Source organism: Megascapheus bottae, chromosome 1 (assembly GCF_031878675.1).
Source record: "Megascapheus bottae isolate mThoBot1 chromosome 1, mThoBot2.hap1, whole genome shotgun sequence".
Lineage (NCBI taxonomy): Eukaryota > Metazoa > Chordata > Mammalia > Rodentia > Geomyidae > Megascapheus > Megascapheus bottae.
The window spans coordinates 28,292,071-28,318,028 of record NC_143509.1 but is presented as its reverse complement, the minus strand read 5'-3'; the positions used below and the strand labels follow the sequence as shown (position 1 = coordinate 28,318,028).

The 25,958-nt window shown below is 59.7% G+C and overlaps 1 protein-coding gene across 6 annotated transcripts in view; it reads right to left on the bottom strand.

The window, feature by feature from the left end:
- Positions 1 to 11,712: 11,712 nt before the first annotated feature.
- Ptprs (protein tyrosine phosphatase receptor type S) overlaps positions 11,713 to 25,958 on the bottom strand; it is a 57,969-nt gene continuing 43,723 nt past the window's right edge. For 2 of the 6 annotated variants that reach the window (XM_090340501.1, XM_090340510.1), the window contains 19 exons: positions 20,369 to 20,466; positions 19,653 to 19,906; positions 19,364 to 19,457; positions 19,026 to 19,241; positions 18,574 to 18,731; positions 18,103 to 18,114; positions 17,750 to 17,862; positions 16,326 to 16,423; positions 16,130 to 16,253; positions 15,804 to 15,979; positions 15,608 to 15,727; positions 15,009 to 15,163; positions 14,649 to 14,934; positions 14,379 to 14,557; positions 13,829 to 13,955; positions 13,602 to 13,727; positions 12,298 to 12,452; positions 12,056 to 12,191; positions 11,713 to 11,868 (listed from right to left, as the gene is read on the bottom strand). In XM_090340501.1, coding sequence (XP_090196627.1) covers positions 11,800 to 11,868; positions 12,056 to 12,191; positions 12,298 to 12,452; positions 13,602 to 13,727; positions 13,829 to 13,955; positions 14,379 to 14,557; positions 14,649 to 14,934; positions 15,009 to 15,163; positions 15,608 to 15,727; positions 15,804 to 15,979; positions 16,130 to 16,253; positions 16,326 to 16,423; positions 17,750 to 17,862; positions 18,103 to 18,114; positions 18,574 to 18,731; positions 19,026 to 19,241; positions 19,364 to 19,457; positions 19,653 to 19,906; positions 20,369 to 20,466 — 2,696 coding nt within the window. In that variant the 3' untranslated portion in view covers positions 11,713 to 11,799. Of the gene's footprint in view, positions 11,869 to 12,055; positions 12,192 to 12,297; positions 12,453 to 13,601; positions 13,728 to 13,828; positions 13,956 to 14,378; positions 14,558 to 14,648; positions 14,935 to 15,008; positions 15,164 to 15,607; positions 15,728 to 15,803; positions 15,980 to 16,129; positions 16,254 to 16,325; positions 16,424 to 17,082; positions 17,131 to 17,749; positions 17,863 to 18,102; positions 18,115 to 18,573; positions 18,732 to 19,025; positions 19,242 to 19,363; positions 19,458 to 19,652; positions 19,907 to 20,368; positions 20,467 to 20,761; positions 21,365 to 21,727; positions 21,846 to 23,513; positions 23,541 to 23,678; positions 23,873 to 24,150; positions 24,457 to 25,958 lie in introns of all 6 variants that reach the window. The other 4 variants (XM_090340465.1, XM_090340484.1, XM_090340474.1 and 1 more) reach the window with 4 other exon arrangements.

Below are 25,958 nucleotides of genomic sequence, written 5' to 3'. Positions count from 1 at the left end.
CACAGCCACTCAAGATAAAAGAGATCCGTATCTCTGTGTCCTGTCCTGGCTGCACTGGGAGCCCAGCCCACCTCTCCTTCCCTTCCCATCCCAGCCAGACCTCCCGTGTCCACTCTGAGCTGCCCACCGCTCCTGGAGTCTGTGGAGGGCAGCTGGGCCAGGCCAATGTCCCCAGCAGCTACCCCAGCTGGCTGGGCCCTTGGGAGGGGTCTGGAGCCTGAACTACCTGGAGATCCTAGCAGCTCCCTGGCCCAAGGGCAAGGTCAGGCCGGGAACTCAGCAGGGCCCTAGGGGACCCTTCTCACCTCATCCAGCCTCGAGGCCACCCCTCTGGCCTCTGGTCAGGCTGCCTCCGTTGTCATCGACCTTCTCCTGTGCCTCACCTAGGGACTCCTGTTGTTGATTTGGGGGTCCACCCAGATCACCCAGGATAGAGAGTCTCTGTCTCTCTGTCTCTGTCTCTCTCTCTCTCTCTCTCTTGCCATTATGGGGCTTGAACCCAGGGCCTGAGCACTGTCCTTGGGCTTTCTCAAGGCTATTGCTTACCACTTGAGCCACAGCACCACTTCTGGCTTTTCTATGTATGTGGAACCAAGAAATCAACCCACTAGGCCAAACTCCCGGCCCCAGCATAGTCTCATCTTGGCACCTTTAGCCACAAAGATGCTTCCCCCACCCCACCCCAGCTAAGTTACTGTCGCAGCTTTGGGGAGGACATTGTGTCACAGTTGCTGTGAACTTCTTGGCTGACTCCTCACTGGACTCTAAGATGCAGCCTCAGTCCTGAAAGAGAGCAGTGCCTCACGCAGACCAGCGTACCGAGGAGAGCAGGCCGGCCTGAGGAGGCCCCGGGGACGCTGGCTGCCACTGTTGCCCCCACTGGTAGCCAAAGAGTTAAAAGCAGACAGGCTGGGTGCGGTGGCTCACACCTGTAATCCTGGCTACTCCGGAGGCTGAGGCCTGGAGAACAGCTGTTCAAAGCTAGCCTGAGCTCCCATGCACGCACGAGCACTCGCACACACATACACACACAAACTCCTAGAGACACCGTTTCCAATTAGCCCAGCGAAAGGTCAGACAGAAGGTGTGGTTCCAGTGGCAGAGTGCCTCTTAGCAAAGCAAGCTGAGTGAGAGTAAGGCCCAGAGTTCAAATCCCAATACTGTCTAATGACACAAATAACACTTACGGAAGGGAACTCCAGGAAGTGGGAGTGAGGTTTTGTTCTAGTTCTTTTTCCTTTTGCCAGTCCTGGGCTTGAACTCAGGGCCTGAGCACTGTCCTTGGGTTTTCTCAAGGCTAGAGCTCTACCACTTGAGCCACAGCACCAGTTCTGGCTTTTCTACGTATGGAGGAATCAAACCATGGTCTTCGTGCATGCTAGGCAAGCACCACTGGGCCATACTCCCGGCCTGAAGTTTGTGTCTTTAAAAGAAAGAAAAAAGGAAAGGAAGGAGGAAGGAAGGAAGGAAGGAAGGAAGGAAGGAGGAAGGAAGGAGGAAACTTTATTTCGGCTCATGATTGTAAACCATGATCCTCAGATCTTTTCAGACTTCATCTTAACAGAAGAAGCTGAGCAGGTGGTGCATGCTGGTCATTCCAGCCATGACAGGAAGGAAAAAAAAGTCTCAGTGTAGGCACACACCTGGGCCACGAAGTAAGACCTTATCTTAAAGATAACGTGGGAAAAACAAGGGCAGAAGGAGGGGTGGGTGGTGATAGAGCCAAGCTGTGAGTTCAAATCCTAGTACTGTCCTCACCTCCAGAAATTAACGTTGAGTTATTCTGCTTTTGACCAGTCTTCACCCTTGGGTGGGGAGCGGAAGGAGGCTGGGATGCCGGGAGAGGCAGGGCTCTGAGGAGGCCACGCCCAATGACCCACCTTCCTCCCGCCTGGCCCCGCCTCCACAGAGTGCTAGAGCCTAGAGGCTGGGTTTCTTATCAGGTTCCCAACCACAGCATAAGCCACTAGAACATTCTTCAGAGATCCACCATGTAGTTGCATGGCTGTTTCTTTGTTTTGCTTTGTTTTGGGATTTTCTTTGCCAGTTCTGGGGCTTGAACTTGGGCACTGTCCTTGAGCGTTCTTTCTTTTTTGTCGGTTTTGGGACTTGAACTCTGGGCCTGGGAGCTGTCCCTGAGCTCTTCAGCTCAAGGCTACCACCCTACCCCTTAAGCCACATACCATTTCCGGTTTTTTAGCGGTTAATTGGAGATAAGAGTCTCATGGACTTTAGTGCCAGGGCTGGCTTTGAACCTCCATCCTCAGATCTCAGCCTCCTGAGTAGCTAGGATTACAGGTGTGAGCCACTGTGCCCGTCTGTCCTTGAGCTTTCTTAAGCTCTACCACTTGAGCCACAGAACCACTTCTGGCTTTTCCTGTGTATGTGGTACCAAGGGATCGAAATCAGAGCTTTGTGCTTGCTAGGTAAGCACTCTGCCACTAGGTTACACCCCCGGCTTTGGGGATTTATTTATTTTGTCAGTCATGGGGCTTGAACTTGGGGCCTGGACACTATCCCTGAGCTCTTCAACTCAAGGCTAGTGCTTTGCCACTTGGAGCCAGGCTGGCTTTGAACCACAATCCTCAGATCTCAGCCCCTTGAATAGCTGGGGCGTCGGGCGTGAGTCCCTATTGCCTGACTTTAGTCAGGTTTTGCTGAGCAAACCACAGGTTAGGGCACTGAAAGGAAGAGATTTCTGTTTCTTGCAATTGAGCTGGGAAGCCCAGGGTCAAGGCTCCAGGCCTCTGCTGGGACAATATCCTGCCTCCAACATGGCGCCCCCTCATCCTGGCCAGGGAGGAAGAGCAGGGAGGAGCAGCTCCCCCTCCCTGCTGCCTTGTGTGATGGCAGTGACCGGACACCTCTCAACTATCACTGGCGTGTGACCCTCGGGGGTGGCGGTTAGACCACAGCAAGGAGCCGGCCATGGCCACGTGGTCAGGTGGAGGTCTTCGTGCTCCAGGCCCCTGGTCTGTGCTGGGGACAGGAATAATCCCGCCTCCATGGAAGCTCCCGGTTCTCAGGGGAGGCAGCTGGGATACACAGCCAAGCTATGGAGCCAGAACCTACAGAAACACTAACAAGGACGGGGCAGAGGGGCAGGGGTTTCCCTTGCTCACAGGGCTGACCTCAGACTGCCGTCCTCCCCACCCCAGCTCCCAAGACGCTGGGGTTTACAGATGTGCGCAACGGCCTGCTGTCCCGCTTGAATGTCTCCCCAGCAGCTGCTTCACAGCCAGCGTGAGCAGCTCGCATGGGAAATGTGACCAGTTGCTGTGTGATGAGCCAAGCCAAGCCGGCTGCCCCCAGCGGCTTCAGCCACGAAACCCAGCAGCTGGACGCCAGGAGCTGCACCTGACTTTGCTTCCGCTCCAAAGCCAGGTGAACGCAGTTAGGGGCGTCTGGAGGCCCTGTGCGGGCCCCACGTGAACCTCCACAGCTCCTCCCGTTCGCTTCCCAGGCCTGGATATGAGGAAGGCCATGGTGCATGGCTGCAGTTCCGGGCATCCTACCTGCCCACCCTGTGTCCTCTTCTAGCCAACCCTGACCACTTCTCCCGTCACAGCAGGCGTCCACGGCCTGGAGCTTGCCTGTCTGTCAGCAGCCATGTGCAAGCTGCTGACCCTCTGGTTATGACTTGTTATAGCCCAGGAGCTGAGGGCCCCTGCTCACACCTGTTATCCTGGCTGGAAGCTGGGATCTGAGAATCATGGTTGAAAACCAGGCCAGGCATAGTCCAAGAGACTAAAAAAAAAGCAGGAGTGGATCTGTGGTTCAAGTGGTAGAGCACCAACTGTGAGAGAAAAAGCTCAGGGACAGTACTGAGGCCCTGAGTTCAAGCCCTAGGACCAGCACGTGCACGCACACTCAAGGGCGCACACACACACAGTCTTAGCTGTGCAGTGGCTCCATTCAAGATTGTAGATGGGACAGCAGCCTGCCTGCATATTCACTGAATCCATTTCTTTCTTTTTCTTTTTTCTTTTTCTTTTTCTTTTCCCAGTCCTGGGCTTGAACTCAGGGCCTGAGCACTGTCCTTGGACTTTCTCAAGGCTAGAGCTCTACCCCTTGAGCCTCAGTACCACTTCCAGCTTTTTTCTGTGTGTGTGATACCGAGGAATCCAACCCAGGTACCTAATATGCATTCATGTGCTTGGGGCTTGGGGGGGGGCTGCTGTCCCTGGTGAGGGGTGGGGTGTGGGAAGGAGACATAGGAAGTTATCTCAGGGGATAACTCACAGTCCCGTGTATCTCAGGGGATAACTCAAAGCCCCTGGAGGCTTTGGGGGTCACCAGAGTGGACAGTGCTGTGGGCAGGCAGGGCTGGGCCCTAGGCAGGCAGGGAGGGGTCCCCCCAGCGCTGTGGCAGCCAGAGCCACACAGGGCCACCAGCACCTGATAATAAAATCTTGCAAACAGCTGCCTGGTGACAAGTATAATAAGGTGTATTAATGAGGCCGTTATTACACCTAATTAAAAGCTAATATCTAAGAGTTAATTGCCTTTAAAAGATGAAGCAGGACAGCCTGGGATTTATCTCCGCTCTCCTTAGCTTGCCTGGATAGGCTGGTATTTGAGAGCTAATTAGTTGGATCAAATCTTACAGAAAATAATCTGGTCGTGCTGCCCGGTGTGGAATGTCTGGGAGAGCTTAAGGTCCTCACAGGCACCTGAGCTGGGGCTGGGGTTCGAGTGCCTGCGCAGGCCCCGAGGCTGCCTTAGGTTGTTCCAGGGGGACAGACAGAGCCGCTTCTATCAATATAGGAGGTAATTATTATGCCTTCATGTTTGTGTTGGCTGTACAGGGTTTTGAACTCAGCACCTCTTGCTAGGCAGGTGCCCTATTACCAAGCCAGGCCTCTGATGCTGGGGCCACGCCCCACTGCTTGAACCACGCCCCTAATGATTTAACCACGCCCCCACTGCTCCAGCCACGCCCCCAGCTTTTTTTTTTTTTGTCTGTAGTGGGACTTGAACTCTAGGCCTGGGGGCTGACCCTGAGCTCTTCAGCTCAAGGCTACTGCTCTACCTCTTGAGCCACAGCGCCACTTCTGGTTTTCTGGTGATTAATTGGAGATAAGAGTCTCATGGACTTTAGTGCACAGGCTGGCTCTGAGCTGTGATCCTCAGATCTCAGCCCCTTGAGTAGCTAGGATGACAGGCGTGAGCCACTGCACTGGGCTTGTTTCATTTATTTTTTTAAAAGAAAGCTCTGTATTTGTCCCCTAGTCTGGCCTGGACCGTGATCCTCCTGTTTCCATATCCTGCCTTAACTCAGACCACCGGGCCCGACTTGTTTTCATTTTGACAGCATTTTAAACAATTGCACAGGGCTGGTGGTGCCACCCCGCGGTGAGCAGGTGCCTGACACACTGGCCTTGGGTTTCATCCTTGGCACTGCCAATGGGCCCTCGCCCAGTTACTGGCCGAGCTGAGGGCAGTTGGGAGAAGCCTGCACCCGGCAGGCATGGGTGAGGGGCTGAGGGGCTGGGAGCTGTGCATCCGCAAGGCGGGCTGCTTGTGCCAACACCATAGACGTCTGCTCGTGCCCCAGGACCGCTTTCTGTTTAAGGCACAACTCACTTTCAGACTAGGGAACAGTGGGGTAAACCTCTGGAACTTTTCTAGAGAAACAATCAGGAAACAGGTATCGGATTGCATTAGCACTGAGTCCACCTGGACAGGGCCCGCGCAGCTGTGCATTTCCACAGATGCCTGCGGGTGTCCATAAACTAGGCGGAGACATGCCGAGGGGTTGACAATTCAAAGACCTCCCCGAGCGGCCAGCCACACCTGTAATCCCTACTACTCCGGAGACTGAGAGCTGAGGATCCCAGTTTGAAGCCAATTTGGGCAGGAAAGTCTTCAAGACTCATCACCACTAAACTCGGAAAAAGCGTGGGGTGGCTCTGTGGCTCCAGTGGAAGAGTGCTAACCTTGAGCAAAACTAGCTCAGGGACAGTACCCAGGCCCAGAGTTCAGATCCAGAACAAACATACCAAAAAAATAAAAGCAAAAAAGAAAAAACAGGGGCAGAGGGATGAGATGCAGGAAAAAGCTGAATATTATTCCTAACCCGTGTATCAATATACATATGTTTTCCTTCTTTTGTACTAGCTGAACTCAGGGCCGTTCACTCTGCTTTTTCATGCAAGGCTAGTGCTCCATACTTGACCCACATCTCCACAGCTAGGAGACCAGAGAGTCATGGTTTTCTTTTTCTTTCATGTATTATTTATTTTTGTCAGTCATGGGGCTTGAACTCTGGGCCTGGGCGCTGTCCCTGAGCTCTTCAGCTCAAGACTACTGCCCTACCACTTTGAGCCACAGGGCCACTTGTGGTTTTCTGGCAGTTCACTGGAGCTAAGAGTCTCACAGACTTATGCCTGGGCTGCCTTTGAGCTGTAATCCTCAGATCTCAGCCTCCTGAGTAGCTAGGATGCCAGGCGTGAGTCACCAGCACCCAGCCCTGGTTTTATTTTACTACAGTCTGCCGTTAACTTCTCTCCAAGTAAGAACACATGCCTCCAGATCTTTGTATTTGCTACTTCCTTCAAGACACCAGCCATCAGTCTTTTCTTTTTCCAGTCCTGGCCACTGTATCTGAGCCTCTTTGTGCTCAAGGGTAGCAGCGCTCTACCACTTGAGCCACAGTGTCACTTCTGGCTTTCTCTACGTAGTTTATTGGAGAGAAGAGTCTCATGGACTTAACTGCCCGGGCTGGCTTTGAACCATAATCCTTAGATCTCAGTCTTCCCAGCGTCTAGGATGAGAGGCATGAGCCACCTCGCCTTACAACCGCCTCCTTCGCAGGCATCCTTAAGCCTTCACACAGAGGGGGTTACCTCCTCTTGCCGTGACTTTCCTGTCGGGCACTCCTCTGTGGTCCTTGCCACCTGGGAAGTAGGTTTACCTCTTAAATACCTGCTGGGGTGTCAGGCACTGGTGGCTCATGTTTATAATCCTAGCTACTCAGGAGACTGAGATCTGAGGATTGTGCTTTGAAAGTCAATGAGACTCTTACCTCTAAATTAACCACCGAAAGGCTGGAAATGGAGATGTGGCTCAACTGGTGGAGCTCTATCTTTGAGCAATAAAGCTCAGAAATAGTGCCAGGACCAACACACACACACAGGCTGTGGGCATAAGTTTTCATCTATTTTTTATTTATTGAGATTCGGTCTATTTAGCCCAGGCTGGTCTGGAACTCTAGGTCCTCCTTGCCTCAGCCTCCTGAGGGCTGAGACTACAGATGTGTGCCACCATGTTTGCGATTGGCGTTTACTTTGTATTCTGGCCATCCGGGGAGGCGCGGGAAACTTGTGGAGCCTGTAGGGACTTTTTTTTTTTTTTTTTTTTTTTTTTTAACCAGTCCTGGGCTTGAGCTCAGGGCCTGAGCACTGTCCTTGGACTTTCTCAAGGCTAGAGCTCTACCACTTGAGCCTCAGCACCACTTCTGGCTTTTTTCTATGTATGTGGTACTGAGGAATCGAACCCGGGTCTTCGTGCATGCTAGGCAAGCACTTTAACCACAGGGCCAAACTCCTGGCCCCCTGTAGGGACTTTTTGTGAGGCCTTAGTTCAGTCTCAGACTGAGTGACAGGGGAAGGACACAGCCCCAGGACAAATCTCAATTTCCCTGGGTTCCTACCAGAATCCCAGTGGGAAGACAGGGTTAAACCTTCATCAAGTCCCAAGCCAGGCTATTGAGGAGAGGCAGTCAGCCCAAGTCTGTTTGAAAAGCGTGGAAGAGGCAGAGAGATACAGGCAGGGCCAGCAGCGCCCCCCCTCCTTTCAAGGGCCTCCTCATCTGCCTGCCCCAGCTCCTTTGTCTGCACTGACTGAAATGAAAACAGAAAAGTATTCACTGCTTTCTCTCGCTTTCTTCTAAAATGGCTTTTGAGAGATTTTTTTAAAAAAGTGTTTTTTTTAAAAAAAATAACTTTTCATTTCAGGCTGGCTGTTCACTGAATGGGGTTCTATTCAACACAATGTGCCTCAAAGCTTTGTGGTCCCTGTGGCTCCTCCTCACATCCACCTGAGGCCTCTCAGGCTGCGTTTCTTTTTTATTCACAAGCAGGCAGCTTTCTAGAGCCTTATCTACTGGGCAAAGCAGATAACTGTAAGATAAATAGAAACCCAATGACGTTCATGTAAATTTTCCTGCCTGAGGGCTCCAACTTGGAGGCTAGTTGTCAGGAAGGAAACGGATACCGGATAACGGCAGTACTCTAACCCTCTGGCTTTCTGAAAGTGCTGCGTAGTATTCCACTTCTTGGTGGAAGACACAGGGCCTCGAAGTAACGAAGGTCAAAGCCGACTCCTGCCCGCGGTGATGGAGGGCCCCCTGGAATCCCAGCGCGGGAGCGGAGCCGGATCGCTTCGTGATCCCGCTCTCAAACAAAACCAGACGCTCTGCCGCCTCCCCGGTGGACACCTCATCTCAGGCCAGCAGCGTGCAGCTGGGTCCTCTTCAAGCAACTTCTTGCTGTCTTAGGGGCCAGGCCAGGAGGACTGACAACCACTCACACTCTAGTTGAAGGCAGGGAAGGCGTGGAAGGGCTGGGCAGCCGGACAGAGGATCTTACCGGCACTGAGGCGCAGGATGCCAACGACGGTGCCCCGGCGCCAAGAGCGGAGGTGCAGGACGTGAAGGGTGAGCGAGGGGCTCGAGTCGGCCACAGCGCTCCGTTCCCTTCCCCGGCTTCCTGAAGGCCTCGTTCCCAGAGTGGAGCCCGCGACGGGGCGGGACTGAGTGGGGGAAGTGACGTCACGGCGCGCCATTGCCGGCCCCGCCCCTCACGCGTCTCACTTCCTGGCCGCCCTGAGGAGAGCGCGCCGCCGCCGTTCCTGCGGCCGCTGTGGGGACCCCAGCCAGCGGGCCCTCGGGGTCTCCCTTCGGCTGCACCCTTCTCAGGTACGGGACCCCCGCCGCGGTTCGTCACTGACGTCACGGACCCCCACCCGCCGGGTCCCGCTCTCGGGGGGCGCGCCTGTGCGCATGCGCGGAGCCTCGCCTCACGGGCTGGCGCCGGCCCCGAGCTTTTCCACTCGAGGCTGGCGCTCCACCGCGAGAGCCACAGTGCCGCTTCCGGCTAGAGATGGGTCTCGAGGACTCTCCTGCCCGGGCTGGCTTCGCACCGGGACCCGCAGACTCACTTCCTAGCGCCCCTGGGCGTGGAGCCGCCAGGCCCCGCCCCCCCCGCACCTTCCGCCTCCCCGCAGGCCTCACTTCGGCCCTCATCCATCCCCGGCCCTCATTGCTTCGAGGGCCTCTAGTCACGAGACGGGGCACGTGGCCTGTGTGTGAGGTGTACGAGGCCGGCTGGGCGGGAGGCGTGCGCACGCGGGGCGGGGCTTACGCGGGACGTAGGTTTCCGTGCGCGGCCCGGGCGCGCGCGTGCGCGCTCTCGCGGGCGGGGCTTACGGTTGCCGGAGGCCTGTGCGTGCATGGGGGTGGGCATGCACTTGTGGAGCCGGTTTGCGTTTGTGGTTCGGCACCAGTGCATGCCGGGTTGTTGTCTAAGCGCCCAGTGTGGGCTCACACTTGTCTCTCCGTGGCAGGCCTGGGCCCAAGCAAAGCCTCCATCCCGAACCATCCCTGCTGTCCCCAGGGCTAGGGATCTTGACCAGGGAGGGTCTGGGAGCAGAGCTAACAGTAGGTGCTTAATGAATGTGTCTTTATCCCCCTTCTACCTGTGGTAGCACCTGGGCCACTGAGGATACTGAGTCCTGGGACTGATGCGTTTGGTTAGTCCACAGAGAAGGGAAACTGCTCAGCGGGCTTGAGATGGATACCAGGCTCAGGAAGCCCAGAGGAGACATGAGAGGTCTTTTTGTTGTTGTTGTTTTTGCCAGTGCTGGGGCTTGAACCCTGAGAAATGTCCTTGGATACTTTGTGCTCAAGGCTAGCACTCTGCCACTTGAACCACAGTGCCACTTTTAGCTTTGGCTGTTTCTGTGTATGTGGTACCAAGTAATCGAACCCAGGGCTTCATGCATGCTAGGCAAGCACTCTACAACTAAGCCATTCTTCCAGCCCCACTTTCTTATTTTTATTTTTGTTGTTGTTGGTTGTGGACCTGGGCGCTGTCTCTGAGCTCTTCAGCCCAATGCTACTGCCCTACCCCTTGAGTCACAGCCCCACTTCCGGTTTTCTGGTGGTTAATTGGAGTTATCTCCCATGTCACGGACTTTAGTGCCCAGGCTGGCTTTGAACCGCCATCCTCAGATATTAGCCTAAGTAGCTAGGGTGACAGGCACGAGCCACTGCATCCAGCTCTCTTATAGTATAGGCCTTGGGTAATCGGGTAAATGAGTTCCTCACAGTTTTCTTCTCCTGCGCACTGCACAGGGGACTGTGGTGTTCTCCCATGCCAGCTCCCTTACCACTGCTAGTGTTCCCTACGTGTCTTCCCCTAGAGCCTTTCATGGTCACTTATTTCTGGTGGCTGTGGTGGTCATTTAATGAGGTGAGATGAATGGCATTTTCCAAGAAATGGGTTTTGCTCACACAGAGCATCGTGTGCTGGGCTGGTCTCCGGCCTCCTCAGTGAGGAGATTCTGTTCCCCAGCACTTGTCTGAACTGGAGCTTGGGTCATTTGTTTTTATGAGTGCACTCAACTTTAAACTGTGTTCAAGACTTTCAATTTTTTCTCTGTTACTTGGGCTGCACCCCAGATTTTGGTCTGTAATGCATATTTTTGAGTGGTTAGGTTTTAAACATTTGTAACTTCATTTTGACACTGCTCCCCGCCGCTCCCCGCCGCCCCCTTGGCACTGGTGATCTATGATACAGAGAGGGGCTGCTGCTCCAGCCCGGCCTCCTTGAAGCCCACCCTGGTGTCAGGGCTGTGGGAGGACAGGCCCTGCTTGCTGGCCTCCAGCTGTGTGACCTCAGGTTGGTGTATGTCCCATTCTGAATCTCAGTTTCCTCATCTGTCAGGTGAGAAGCATCTGAGTTCTGCCCCCAGTGGAGTCCCAGGGCACCATTTCAAGGTGCTAGGACCTCGTTCAAATTCCAGCCTATTCAGGAAGCGGCTGGGGGCGGAGGTGCAAAGAAGACTCCAGGGGCCCGGTCGGACCGTCTCCCTTTAATACAAAGTCGATTTATCTACATACACGGCGTGGAGCCCGCTGCTCCCGCGTGGGCAGACGCGGAAGCAGCTCCGAGGGCTCTATACATACAAAGAGAAAAACGCGCGCGGCGGGCGGGCGGGGCTCCTGGTGCGGGCAGCGCGGCCGTGCCCGCCTCCGCCTCGGCCTCGGCCTCCGCCTGGTACTTGGAAACCTCAGTACTTCTGAAACTCAATTAAAAAAAAAAACAAACCTCAAAGGGGCAGCGCAGGAGGAGCCGGGACGCACGGCCCCGCGTGCCCCACGGCCGCCACCGCCCGGGCAGGGCACGGGCAGGGGTCCATCGTGAAAAAATAGACTGTCTTTGAACGGAATATGAGTAAGCAAGGTTGTCCTTCGTTCAAGTCGTTGACCGGCAAGTCTTTTTGTTGTTTCTTCGTTAAAAAGAACAAAAGTGAAAGAAAATACGCTATTTAAAAAAATCAAAGACGGAAACAAACCGAGGTGACGACGGGTGGCGGCGGGCGGCTCGGGTCGAGGAAGGAAGGAATGTTCTAAGTGTCGGCGGGGCGCCGGCCGGCCCGGCGGGCGGGCAGGCAGCGGCTGCGGTGGAGGCGGCGGCGTCAGGGCCGCGTCCGGGCTCGGGCTCGACGCCGGGCCCCATCCTGCCCCATCCTGGAGGCCCAGGGCGGCCGCTCGCGGAGGGCGGGTCCATGGCTTTAGGTTGCATAGTGGTCGAAGCTCCCGAGGTACTCCAGGGCCGCCTGGTAGCAGAACTGGTACTCGTCCTGCGAGGAGGGGAGGAGGCGGCACGGTCCATCCACCGGCCACCCGCACCCGCCCCAGCCCACCTCAGTTTCCCCGCTGGTCGCAGGCGCTGTGGCTCCCACTCGGGCACTAGGGGCTTGTGTCATTCTCATCCTTCCACTGCCACAGCGGAGCCAGGCGGCCCGCCCTCCCCTGACCCCCTCGCACCTCGGTCTGCACCATGGCCGGTCTCTGCGTCCGCAGCATCTTCACCGTCTGGAAGATGTCCACTACGCCCTCGTAGCGCATGCGCTCCAGCACGATGCTCAGCGTGATGAACACGCCCGTCCTGCCCACGCCGGCGCTGGGGGAGGCAGCGAGGCATCGGGTCAGGGGCTGAGGCTCGCCCACCACCTCCCCACCCCTCAGCTGGGAGTGGACCCGCCCCTCCCGCCGCCAGCCCCACCCACCTGCAGTGCACGGAGATGGGCCCGTCCTGGCCGAACTGCTCCTTGGTCTTGTGCACCTGGCCGATGAAGTCGATGAAGCCCTCACCAGACTTGGGCACACCCTGCTCGGGCCAGTCGGTGAACTGGAACTGTCGCACTGTCCTCGACTGGCCATCCTGCAGCACAACAGTGCCCACGCTGTGGCCATGTGTCCCCCCCTCCTGCCCCTCTAGAGCAGATGCTGCTTCCTACTGGAGGGCCTAAGTACTTCACTGTGGTGGAGGGACAAGTTCCACTGAGAGTCGGCCACTTCCCCAGCCACCACACCATGTGACCTCAGCACTCGTCCTCCCCCAGCGCCCCTCCCCTGCCCGGTCTGGTCCTCTCATCACTGCAGCTCCACCCTCACTAGACAGCCTGACTGCCAGGTATCTATCCCTTGATACTCCAGGCCGCCCTGGCCATTAGTGATGCCCCGCCCCCTTCTGAGGCCCAGTTCCTGCCCCTCTTGTCTTACAAGCCAGTGAAGTACCACTCACCGCCCGGCAGGGTGCCCTTCCACCTGCCTTGCCAACCCAGAGCCTTCCCAAAATGTGTCTGTGCGTCAGGGTGCCCCTGCAGCAAAGCCATCCCTCCCTGGGGGCCTGTCCTCAGCTCCCCTGCCTTCCAAGGCTGCTGGACCCGCCATGTGGTTCTCCCACTTCTTGCCACCAGCCCTGGCTGTGTCTTGGGGCCCTGGTCTACAGTCCCCCTTCGTCCTCACCACACTACACTGGTCACCCCCATGCCCGCAGCAGCTGTGGGCCCGCAAATTCCAATGTGTATCCCCAGTGAGTGGGTGGCCGGTCCCTATCTCTCCCACACCAAGTCTGGGCCTCTGGCTCTGAGGGGTCCCCACTTCCACTGAGTCTCCACCCCCATATACCTCTTGCCACCTGCGTAGCTTCCATCTTTGGCACGGACCACTCTGCAGCCTGCTCCCTCCAGAGAGGAGCCTGGCATACAGAAACTGGCTAGCACAGGGCAACCACCTACCCCTAAACGTCCTTTCTGCCCCAGGGCCTTTGCTTCTGCTGGCCAGGGGACAGACACACCTCTCATCCTAGGGGGCAGCCAGCCCCTCCTTCTGTGCTAGAGCCTAGACTACACTGAGACCCATGGAGGCGGGTAAGGCTTGCTCGGAGTGTCTGCTGGGGGGCAGATGTAACTGAAGAGGAGCCCTGCTCTGAACACAGGGCCACCACCCAACAGGAAGCTTAGAGGGAGATGGAGAAGAGGGAGCCCCAGGCGGTCTGCCCCTGGCTCCTCGCTGGCCCCTGGCTCACCCGGGCGTCCGTGACCTTGAACTCGCGCAGGATATACTGAGGCATGTTGTACTCAGCCATTGGGTCCACCACGAAATACTGGTAGCGGGCAGAGCGCTCGGCCGGCCAGTACTGGTGGCACTTTTCCTGTAGGAGCATGGACCACCGTCAGCGGAGTCAGGGCTGTGGGGTGAGGCTGCATCGCACTCCCCCCCCCCCCCCCCCCCCCGCACAGGATCCCTGCTCACCCGGCCCATCTCCCGCAGCTTGGTGAGCATGACCACAATGGTGGAGTTGTTCTCCCATAGCATGCGCCAGAAGTCCTCTGTGCTCTCAGCCAGGGGTCCCTGTGTCGCTATGTAAGCCTTCTGCTGCCTGCCAGGGAGGTATGGGACGGGCCGCTGAGGGGGCACCCTCCTCCCTCCCGCCATTGCCCACAACCCACGGGCATGTCAGCCTCGGGGTAATGTCCAGCTCCTCAAGGAACCCACAGGACAGGCCCTTCCACCCCAGGGCCTTTGAACCACCCACCTCCCTGAGGCCAAAGTCCCAGTGCCAAAGCCACTACTGTCGCAAGCTGCTTCAGGGTCCCCTGGCTCCACCCACCCCAGGGTGGGGTCATTTGGGACCCTAAAATGTCCCCAGTGCTAATTACAGCAGCCACTCCGAAACCCCAGCACACAGGAGGCAGAGGCGAGCTTGGGCTCTGCAGCCCAAGGGCTGAGGTGCCGCTCAGGGGTGAGGGCTCTAGCTCTGCCTCCCACGTGGCCCCTTCCGGATGGGGCACAGGGCAGGCACCTGTAGCCATCGATGAAGCTGGCATTAATGTAGTCGGAGCCCTCCACGCCCCGGATGGGCTGCAGGCAGACTCGAGTACTCTCGTAGGGCATGACATTCACCAGGCGGTTTTTGAACTTGTTACAAGGCAGATTGGCACTGATGAAGCGGGAGGTGTGGGCCTTGGAGTTGGCCAGCCGCTGTGGGGACGGGGAGGACGGGACAGCTGTCAGGAGGGGGCTCCTCGGCTTCCTCAGCACCCCACTGCAGCTGTCTCCATCCGGCCGTCACCTTGAACTCCAGCTCCATGCCGGTGACGTGCTCTCCGGGCTCCACCTGAGCCAGCTTCTGGATGTAGGTGTAGAGGCTGCGCGCGGGGACCTCGGTGTTGCCGCAGCCCACGGCCTCCAGCAGAGCCTCGTGGATGAAGCTGTACTGGTCTTCCGTCTGCACCATGTAGTTGCGCTGTGAGCGCATGAGTGTCACGTGTCCGTACACGTCCACCGTCTTCTCGGGCCGGATCCGCTCCAGCATGGCGTCGATGACGATGAAGCAGCCCGTCCGGCCCACGCCGGCACTGCGGGGACAGCCAGGGGCTGCTCAGGGGCTGCGGGGGCGGGGCGGGGCGGGGGCTGGGCGGGGCGGGCGCACCTGCAGTGGACCACGATGGGACCTGCGTCGGGTGGGTTGCAGGTCTTCACCCTCCGCAGGAAGGCCAGGAAGGGCGTGGGGTACTCGGGCACCCCGTGGTCGGGCCACGCGGTGAACTGGAAGTGACGGACCTCGCGTTTCTCACTGGAGCCGTTCTGGGGACAGAGCTGCAGGGTCACCACACTCTGCCCACCCGGGTCCCTGTCCCAGTGCCTGGGGCTGCAGCCCCCACTGCTGACACTACAGCCGCCCCCAGTCCCTGCCTCCCCTGCCAGCAATCAGGGGGCAGCAGCCCCCCATGGCTCTCCCCTCCTGTAGGGTCAAAACCCAAGTCCTCCTTGCAGCCCCTGAGGCCCTGCACACCCCTCCCTCTGCCCCAGCCACCCAGCTCCTCACAGTTCCCCAACACACTAGCTTCTCCTGTCCTAGGACCTTTGCACAGGCTGTGCCTCTGCCTAGCCTCTGCAGGTTCCCCTCATGTGCTTGCTAGCCCCCTCTGTGTGTCCTCTGTCCATGGTCCTCTAGTTCACTAGAAGTCTTGGGGCTGCCTGCCCCCCTCTGCAAGGGCACAGGGGACACCTGCCTGGCACGGCCCCCACCTTGTGCAGGGAGAAGGTCCGCACACAGAAGGTGGCCAGCTCAATGGTGTCCAGCAGCGTGACCTGGATGAAGCCGTAGGTCTCGGTGCCCCGGTTGGGCCAGTACTGGTCGCACTTGATCTGTAAGGGACGGGCCGGGTGAGCAGGGGCTGGAGCTGGAGCTGGCCAGGTGTGGGCGTGCGGGCTCGGGCCTCACCCGAGACTTCTCCTCCAGCCGCGTCATCATCACGATGGTGGCTGAGCGCTGCTCCCACACCATTCGCCAGAAGTCGCCAAAGGTCTCGGGCAGGGGCCCCTGCGTGGCGATGTAGGCATTCTGCCGCCGGTAGCCATCCACGTAGTTGGCGTTGATGTAGTCGCTGCCCACGAGGCCTGCAGCGGCGGCGGCAGCAGCCGGGCATGCATTCAGCCTGGGGCTCTGCGCCACTGGCACAGCCCACCAGGGCCCAGGGACTTGCCCAGCCACCGCCCGGCCTCCCTGCAGCTCTGGCTGCCCGCAGGCAGGGGTTCGGGGTGCGGTACCTTCGATGGGCTGCAGGATGACCCGGGAGTGGTCGTAGGCGATGACGTTGGCGTAGCGGTTCTTGGGCTTGTTCACCTCCAGGTTGGAATGCTCCCACGTGAACTGCTGTCCGGGGTCGATGGACTGCAGGGCAGGGGGCAGGTCAGGGCTCTGGTCGGGGTTGGGGCCACCACCAGGGGCCGGGGCGGGGCTCACCTCGTATTCCTGGGAGAGCTTGAGGCTGTCATTGGCCTTGAGCCGCTCTGTGTGCTCGGCCATGTCGGCGATGGGGATGGGCGGGTGGTTGAGCATGCCTGCGGACAAGCAGAGCCCTGGTCACCAGCAGCACCTGAGGCATGGCGCTCCTAGGCCGGACAGCAGGGGGCGACAAGGGTCAGTTTGTCACTAGAGCAGCCTGTACAAGTGGGAAGAGGGCTCTGAGTGGCTTCTCCAGACTTCTGATGTGAAGGTGGGGGACTGTGTCCCCACGGTGGCCTGCCAGGGTTCCGTCATCTGGCTGGGGACACAGGGGCTAGAGGAAGCCCAGGGGGCATCCAGCTCCAGGGTTCTGTGGTGAGAACAGGAAGTGCAGAGAGAGTGGTGGTGCCTGGGGTGGGGGCAACAGAATGGCTTAGGGATGCTAGCTGTCTCCAGCTGTCCCCGGCCTGGGGCACACCAGAGGGACTGAAGCGGATGGGATCTCCCTTCTGTGCACTGCGTGCCAGTCACTGAGTCATCGCAGGCCCCCTATCTAGGGGCTTTGGGCCTGCCTTGTTGAAGCGGACACTCCCGCACCCAGGCTTCCTCTGCCCATCACTACGTAGGGCCCAGTGGTTCCCTCATGTCTGCCCCGGGTGCCCCACGGGGTGGGCTGTGGCCTTGCAGACAAGACAAATGGGGGGCAGGATGGGGACAGGGCCGGGAGGGGGACAAATGGGGTGGGAGGAAGCAGAGACAGCAGTCAGTAACTAACTTTCCAAGTGGAACCCCGGCTCCCCGAGGGGGCGGCTGAGGCCTGCATCTGCAGAGACAGTAAACAATAAACAAACGAGAGCCAAGGGGTGGGGCTGCAGCACGAGGCCGGGCACCTCACATGGCCACTGGACAGTGGCTCTTCAGCTCTGACGCCAGCAGGATGGAGGTCGAGCAGCCTGGCTGTGTCCCCGGTGCCATGATATGGACAAGGAAAATGGGGAGGGGGTCTGAAGGCCACAAATCCACGGGGACAGCAGATACCACGTGACACAGGGGACCTGGAAACAGCCCTTATCCAGAGCCAGCAGGAAGAGGCAAGCATGTGAGGTGACACCTGGTGACCAGCTCTTTGGGAGGACATGGCCACCAGTCACGTGCGTGTGTGTGTGTGTGTGTAGTGACAGGAGCCCACTTAGGGTGGAAGAAGGGGAACGCAATGCAACACTAAGCAGCTGGCTGAGCCTGAGGGAGGGAGGGCGTGTGTGCCGCCCCTGCCCCACCCATCGGGTGCAGAGCTGAGAGGGGGCGGGCAATCTGCTCCTGGTGGCCAAGGCCGGGGACAACAGGGATGGTACAGATGGTACCCCGGGCTCTCTGCCCAAGGCAGCGGTGGCATTTCCTGGGCTCCCAGGGAAGACAGCCAGCAGGGGTGCGGTGGTGCATACCTGGCGTCTGGAAGTTAATGCGCCGCATCTCCACGGGGTCCTTGGGGTGGTGGGGCGTGGGGTCGGCGTTGTTCAGCAGGCATTTGGTGCGGGGCTCTGAGTCCTTGCGCTTACTTCAGGGGAGGAAGAGAAGGGCTGGGTGGGTGATCCTCAGGGTACACACACACATGCAGGCACACACGCAGGCGTGCAAGCCAGTCCCCAGGAAAGTGAGTGCAGTGGTGAGAGTTCACCCACCCCTGGTCCCAGGGCCCTGGTGGTGAATCTCAGGTTCGGCCCTTGATCCCAGGAGCTTGTGCTCACCCCCCTCCAGGTCCCCTCTTGTCTGCCCCAGCCTGCAAGGCAGCTCTTACCTGTCAGGTTTGCTGCTCCCCAAACCGGATGGACACAGGAAGAGGAGGAGGAAGAACAGAGGTCAGCGGTGCTGGCCCCAGTTTATTTTTTTGGTCAGTCCTGGGGCTTGAACTCAGGGCCTGAGCACTGTCCTTGGGTTTTCTCAAGGCTAGAGCTCTGCCACTTGAGCCACAGCACCATTTGTGGCTTTTTCTGGGTGTGTGGCACTGAGGAATAGAACCCAAGGCCTCATGCATGCTAAGCCAGCCCTCGACTGCTAAGCCTCGCTCCCAGCCTGTCCTTACCCTCTGAGCGATGCCTCCCCTCCCCTCCCTTCCCCGAGCATGTCACAGCTGCGCACAGGCACTCTACCTTGGTCTGGTAGACATACTTCACGCAGACCCCCACCTGCACTGTCACCTCGCTACAGAACCTGTCCTGCCCTGGGGAGGAGCCCAGCTCTGCCCCCCCCCCCCACGGCAGGGACTCACTTCTTGTAGAGCAGGATGGCAATGACGATGCAGATGATGAAGACCACGGCCAGCACGGGCCCCACCACCCAGATGAGGCCCTCCTCGCCGTCCACGATGGGCTGGGGGTCAGGGTTATCCAGCTGGAAGGGGTCTGAGAAGGGGCTGGCTGCAAACGTCTGTGGGAGCAAGGGGTCCTCAGTGCCATCACAGACCACACAGGACCACTCACTACCACCTTGCTTCGCTGTGGCTGTGGGCAGCCTCTTCTTGGTGAACTCCTACTTGTCTCTTAAAACCTTATCCCCAAGACTGGGCAGGAAGCCTTGCCTAAGACTCCTTCTACCTCAAGTCCCCCCCCCCCCCCCCCATCCAGGCCTGACCAGAGGGAGCAGGCAGGATCTGGCTTCACTGGGGTCTCCCCACAGAGCGTCTGGAATACAGGCAGACACCAGACACCATATGGGACTTACAGGCTCACTCTTCTGCAGCACAGCAAGCACAAAGAGGACATAGCGGTGGCCGGGCTCTAGCCCCCGGTTGTCAAAGCCACCATACTGCTTCTGGTTCCCAGGATGGAAGATGGCGGGCAGGATGGAGAAGCGGGCTGCGATGTAGGGCCGGGGCACGTCCAGCTGGCGGGAGTGCCGCAGGCTGCGCCTCTGCAGCCGGGAGATGTCTTGGATCAGCTGCAGAACAGAGGCTGGGAAGTCAGCGGGGCTGGTGCACTCAGGAAGCTCTGCTCCACCGACGGCCTGGAGGTGAGCTTGGCAATCCCCCTCCCCCAGCCTCTGCGGGGCCCAGGCCGCACCTCCTCCAGATCCATGTCCTCCGGGCTGCCCAGTGGCGTCAGGAACTGGCCGCCACGAGACTTGCGCAGGGGCACCATCACAATGAAGTAGCTCCTATGGCGGGGGAGAGTCAGGCTCCGTGGCCCATTCCCGGGACCGTGCTGTGCCCTCACCCCACGGCTGGCTGCATGTCATTCTACGTTCTGAAGCCCCCACTCGAGTGCCCGCATGTCGCAGCCCTTCACTGCCCTTGGGCAAAGTCCTCCCACCAGCCTAGAACCCCAGCCTTGCCCTGGGCGGGTCACGTACTGCACAGGCACGGGGCTTTGGCCATCGGGCAGGTACACCACGATGAAGCCATCCGCGTCGGGCTTGGGCGCCACGCTGGGCTTGCTGCTCAGCAGGTTGAAGGCGGTCCAGGCGGTGACTGTCTGCTGCAGGCCACCCAGGCTGCTGCCGCGGTTGGTGAGCACAAAGTTGTAGAACGTGTGCGGCTTGAGGTGTGTGATGAGCTTCTTTGTTGTGCGGCCATCCACATCCAGCGTGAGCCCATTGTACTGGATCTGTGAATGGGCACCGGGCTCAGACTGCAGGTGGACCTCCTCCAGGGGGAGGTCCGTGCTGCACCTGTCTTGGCTAAACCCGGTCTCAGCCCCAGTTCTGGACCCTAGCTTCACCTCTACGCAACTGAATGCAGGCCCAAGGCAGAGGCCTTTGCTGAGCCAGACTGTGACCATGTCTGAGCCAAAGTGAGCCTTGGTCTCGGGCTCAATCTGAAACCCTCGGGACTCAGCACCACTGCCCTGCTATGAGACGGTGCCTTGACCTCACCCTGCAGAGCAGCCCCAGGCAAACCCCATCTGTGCCTCAGCCGGGCCCTAACATGGACTGCGCTTGGATCTCAGACTAAGTTGACTAAACCATAGGCTGGGCCTCTGGTCAGGCTCTGCCACGGTCGCCAGCTGCACCCCGGCCCAGGCAGAGCCCCCACTGGGCCGGCACGCTGGGCAGGGGTCTGGCCTCACCTTGTAGGGCGTGGGGGAGTTGTAGTTGTCGGGGAACTCCCAGCTCAGCAGCACTGACGTCTTCATGATCATCTTCACCTTAAAGTTCTTGGGCGAGACTAGGGGCGGCGAGTCAGGCGGGCGGGGAGAGAGAGAGAGGGGTGCGGGTGAGGGCAGCTCGGGGGCCCGGCGCTCCCTGCGGTCCCTGCGGTCGCTGTGCCCGGCCGGCCTGCCTGCCCTGCCCGGGTCCCTGCGGGGGCCGCGTCGATGGCGCTGGGGAGGGGGTGACGAGGGTAGCGCGGGGCCTCAGGGCCTCGGCCGGTCCCACCTGTGCCGGCGGCGGCGGCCGGAGCCCGCGTGCGTCCGTGTCCGTCCAGGCACTTACCTGGGGCCGGGGCGGGGGCGCCTGCCTACCTTGGTCCCGCAGGAAGGTGCGGTAGCGCACGGCGGGGCTGTAGGGCCCGGGCCCGCGGCGCGTGTGCGCGCGCACTTGCAGGTCGTAGGCCGTGTCCGGCTGCAGGCCGCGCAGCGTGAGCGCCGCCTCGGCGCCGGGCTCGGAGGCCGCGGGCAGCTCCGTCTCTCGCGCGGGCCCCGGCGCGCCGGCCTCGCGCACGGCCACGGTGTACTTGACGATGGCGCCGTTGCGCTCCGCGGGCGCGGGCGGCAGCCAGCGCAGCAGCACGGTGCCCGCCGAGGCGTTGCCCGCCGCCTCCAGGATGCGCGGGTGCCCGCGCGGCGCGTCCTCGGGCAGGCTGAGCGCCGCCGCCGCCTCCTCGCCCAGCCCGCCGCGCCCGCGCGCCGCCAGCCGGAACACGTAGGTGGCGCCCTTGTGCGCCGGCGCCGCAAACTGCGCCTGCGTGGCGGGCAGCTCCAGCGTGGCCGCCGTCTCGTCCTCGCGCCCGAACCGCAGTCGGTAGCCGAGCACCGGGTCGTCGGCGCTGCCGGCGGGGGGCTCCCAGCGGGCCAGCAGGCTGCCCTCGGGGGTCTGCTGCACCGACAGGGTGGGGCGGCCCAGCACTGTGGGGACAGGGGGCCGGGCCTCAGGGCTGGGCACCGGCCCCGGACCCCACCCGACAGCCTGGCCACCCGGACCCTCGCTGGGGGTGCCGAGGTTGGGCAAGCCCGATCTCCGCCGCGCTGCGGGGCGCATCAGAGCCTTGGACGGTCTCCAGAGGGGCCTTGCCCTGAGTAAGGGGCGCCGTGGCGCTGGGACCCAGGTTTTCGGGTATTGCTTAGGCAAACCAGGCCAGATTCCCCACTCCAAAAAAAGGAGAAGGCGTCCAGGTCAAGGCCCTGAAGGGGGCCAGAGTGCGGTTTGGTGAGGGGTGAACCGGGGGAGGCCGAGTGGGCTGCTTCGTGTGCCACGGCGCGGCCTCCTACCTGCTCCCTTGGTCACCACCACTTTGGGCTTGCTGCGCGCGCCATCGCCTTTCATGGTGTAGGCGGCCACTGTGATGGAGTAGGCCGTCTCAGGCTGCAGGTTGCTGATGACCATTTCCTGTGGGCAGCAGCAGGGTCAGCTCCACAGTGACGGACCAGGCCTGCCCACCCCCTTCCTGGCCCCAGACAAGTGAGAGGGGCACAGGCCAGCCTGTGGGCGGAGACATGCACACAGACTCATGCAGAGGCTGCACACAGCACCCACGGACACATGCAGCCCGGCTGCACGGCCCCGTCCCTCACACCGGAGGCACTGCCCACTCAGGTCCCAGCCTTGGGCCAGAGCCCACAGGGCCCTGCACAACCTGCGGGCCCCCTCCTTGTTCCCTCAACACGTCTGGAGCTTGTCGAGCTCCAGGGCTTCTGCTGGAGCTGAACCCTGCCTCCATCCCCACAGGTGTGTGGCTCTGTGTTGGTCCTGAGGCTTGAACTCAGGACCTGGGCCCTGTCTGAGCTTTTTCACTCAAGGCTAGTGCTCTACCACTTAAACCACACATACGTCCATTTCTGGGTTTTAAGTAAACTAGAGAGCAGAGTCTCACAGACTTTCCTGCCCTGGATGGCTTTGAACCATGATCTTTAGATCTCAGTCTCCTAAGTAGCCAGGATTACAGGCATGAGCCACTGGCACAAACTTAAGTTCAAGTAAGTCATGAAGAAAGCAGTAAACATTCAATGGAGCCACTTGGCACTCCACTACATCAACCCTTCCCTATGGGACGTGCACAGCCAAAATGCAGTGCAATGTGGTGTCCCCGGAGAGCTTAGATTTCTTTCATGGACTTGGGTTTGACCTAATGACCTTAGCTTGTTAGCCAGGTACACTACAGCTGGAGCCAGACCCCCTGCAACCTGAACCACACCTTGTGCCCAGGGCTGGCCTTGAACTGTGATCTTCCTACCCCATGCCTCGTCCATAGCTGGGATGGCAGATGCACCCCACCACCGCAGGCCTGCCGGTTGGGGTGGAGTCTCACTCCCTTTCTTCCTGAGCTGCTCTGGAGCAGCTTGGGGGCCTCACCCCTCTGCCCCTGCACAGCTAGGCCCTCAGACAACAGCCACCACACTGCCCACCATCTGCCCAACCCACAGCAGACCAGAGCCACTCGCTGTCTACACACCCTGGTATCCCTGTGCTGCACCCCCACCCGCACTGCCACCCTCAGGAGGGGACCCAGCCCAGCCTGGCCATTGCTACACTCAGACCCTGGCACAGTAAATGACGGGCATTCTGGAGGAAGTGCCCACCTTGCACACACAGTGCAAGAGTCTGCACACATGCACAGAGCACAGGGACAGGGTTGCACACTCAGGGTCTCCTCCCGTAAGCCTCTGGTCCACCCTCCAGGGAGTCCTGGTGGTGACAGGGACCCTGCCTCGCCTGCCTCAGTGGCACCTGGGCAGGGCTGTGATATTTTCCAGGCTCCCATCTTAGGGCAGAAAGGCAGCTTGGCCACTGAGAGGCAGAGAGCAGGCAGCTTTGGGGAAGACCATGCTGCTGTGACAGCTGCCAGAGGAGCCAGGCCGGCTGGCCTGTGCCTGTGTCTCAAGGGAGCGGCAGGAGCTGCTGGGGGAGGGGGGGTGTTGCGGTCAGGCGCCCAAGGCCTTGGTGCCTGCAGCTCCAGGTGATAGGAGGGCCCTGGCACAGGGAGGAGACCCTCGGGTGAGAGGCGTGCAGGTCACAACACGGCAGGGCAGGTCGGCAGGACGCCAGAGCACAACTTACGTATTCAGCTGTGTCATCCATCTCCCACTGAGCGGGAGGCGCCGCAGGGAGAGAGGAGGGGACGTGAGCAAGGCGGAGGCAGCAGGGGTGCGGGGGCAGAGGGTCTGGGGGACAGGGGAGGGTCTGGGGGACAGGACAGGGCCCGGCCCGCCCTCCGCCCCGCACCTGCGCGTCGGCCAGCATGACGTCCTTGATGCGCGGCGGCCCGCGGGCCTCGGCGCCGTCCATGCGCACGTAGTGGACCTGGTAGCCGCGGATCTGGCCGTGCTGGCGGCCGGGCGCGGGCGAGCGCCACAGCACGCGGATGGCCGTGGCGTTGAGCGCCTCCGCCTCCACCTTCCGCGGCGGCGCGCTGGGCACTGGCGGGGAGGGGTGGCGGGGCCGTTACCGAGATGGAGACGCTGAGGCCGGGAGCGCCGAGTGCCGAGATCCCGGCGTGGCGGCGGTGACGTCCGCGGGGCACCGGTCTGTCTGCGCCCGCCCGCCCGCCCGCCCCCACACCTCGCCTACACTGGACTCCCGAGTTCTGCTGCCGGACTTGGCCCGCGTCCTCGGTGCCGGCACGGCTCGCGCGGTGCGCCCGGGCCCGGGGTCAGGCCGGGCGGACGGAGTGACCGGCCAGCGCGCGCGTGCTTACCGTCCTCGTCGGTGCGGACGACCACGGGCGAGCTCTCGGGCCCTGGTCCGACCTCGGTGTGCGCCACGGCCGTGATCCGGTACTCGGTCCACTTTTCCAGCGCTTCGAGCAGGATCTGAGTGGTGGTCGGGGGGATGCCGTTCACCTCCTTGGCTTCCGGGTCCTCGGAGCCCAGCGGTCGGTAGCGGACGCTGTAGCCCACCAGGGCCCCGTTGTGCGTTTCCGGCGGCGGCGGGCGCCAACTTACCAAAATGGCCGTGGAGCGCATGCTGGTACATTTTACGTCTTGAGGGGGGGCAGACGGTTCTATTGGAGGGGGAGAACGTGGGGGAGGGGGTGGGATGGGCGGGGAGGGCGGGGAAACAAAAGATGGGAAAGAGAAAATAAAAAAGAAGATGATAACAAACAAAACAGAAGCAAACCAAAGAGAAGTCGAACCCAGAAGAAGCGGGTGTCAACCGAAGGTGAGATGGGCGGACGGGCGGGTGCAGGGGCAGGGGGCGGCGGGGCGGCTGGCCAAGAATGCTCGCGTCCGTCCCTTCCTTCCTTCCTTCCTTCCTTCCCTCCCTCCCTCCTTCCTCAGGGTGGCCGTCTAGCCAGGAGGCATGGGCCACCACCCCTGCACTGTCCACACGCATGTCCATTCACTGCACCTGCTTCCGGTACCCTGTGCATTTCAAGTCGTGGCAGCTACCACCTGAAGCACAGGGCTCTAGGCAAGCCTGGTTCTGTGGCACCTACTATGTGCCAGGCACTTGCCAAGGGCAAGTGTGCTTATTGAATACCTACTGTGGATCAGGCATTCGGATAAGGGGGACTACCCGTTAAAGCTCCACCTATTAAAATCCTACTGGAGCACCAGGGACTTCTTAGAATAAGGCCTGAACACCTTTATTGGAGACCTACTATGTGATAGTACTATGTGAAGATAAATGGCAATCCAAGCCTCAGAGTCATCAATGGTAAACATTTACTGGATGGTAAACGTTTACTGGATACACACTATGTGCCATGTATCCTGCCAGGAAGATTACAAACTGCCACTTAGCACCTACTAGGTACCAGGTCTCCCGTCAAGTATTGATAAAATAGCATGCGCCCACTGTGTGCCAGTTAGCGTGCCTAATGCTTGAGAAGAGCGCAGTGAAAGCGCCAGGCTCCTGAACACCTATGGTGAGCGGGGCTGTGCAGCAGCCCAGTGGAAGTCTGCAGGACTCAATTACCAGGCAAGGAACACAGAACCAGCCATTGCCAGGGATGTGGCACCGATGGCATGTAAGGTACCACAAAGGGCTTTATTAAATAAAGTCAAAGCCTTTCACACTCGGCACCTACTATGAGCCAGAGGCTTTGGCAGTCCCCATCGACTGAGAGCCTGCTGTAAGACACACAGTGTGGTAGGAGACTTCTCAGTCCTAATCCTCACACGAAACTTGTGTTCTAGTCAGGTGCTTTGAGTCATAACCCCACAGACTAAGCACTCACTACGTGCCATGCTGTATTATGTGCTTTCACAAACCCCACCTACTAAGTGCCACATATGACAAACTTTTTGAGTTTAGTGCCCATGCTAAGCACCTACTGTGTGCCGGGCACTAGGCCATGGGCCTAATCCCTATATAAGCATCTACTGCATGCCAGGGGTTTTACCAGAATCTTAGTTCCTGCCTGCTAGGCACCTACTAGGCAGGCATTGCTGGAGAGCAGACTTTAAATGGAATTCTGAGCCACTGCACACAGGCGCTGTGGACAGCGGCCGCTTGATGGAAGCAGAGCCCTGCGCCTCCATGCAGGGCCTGCCTGCCTAG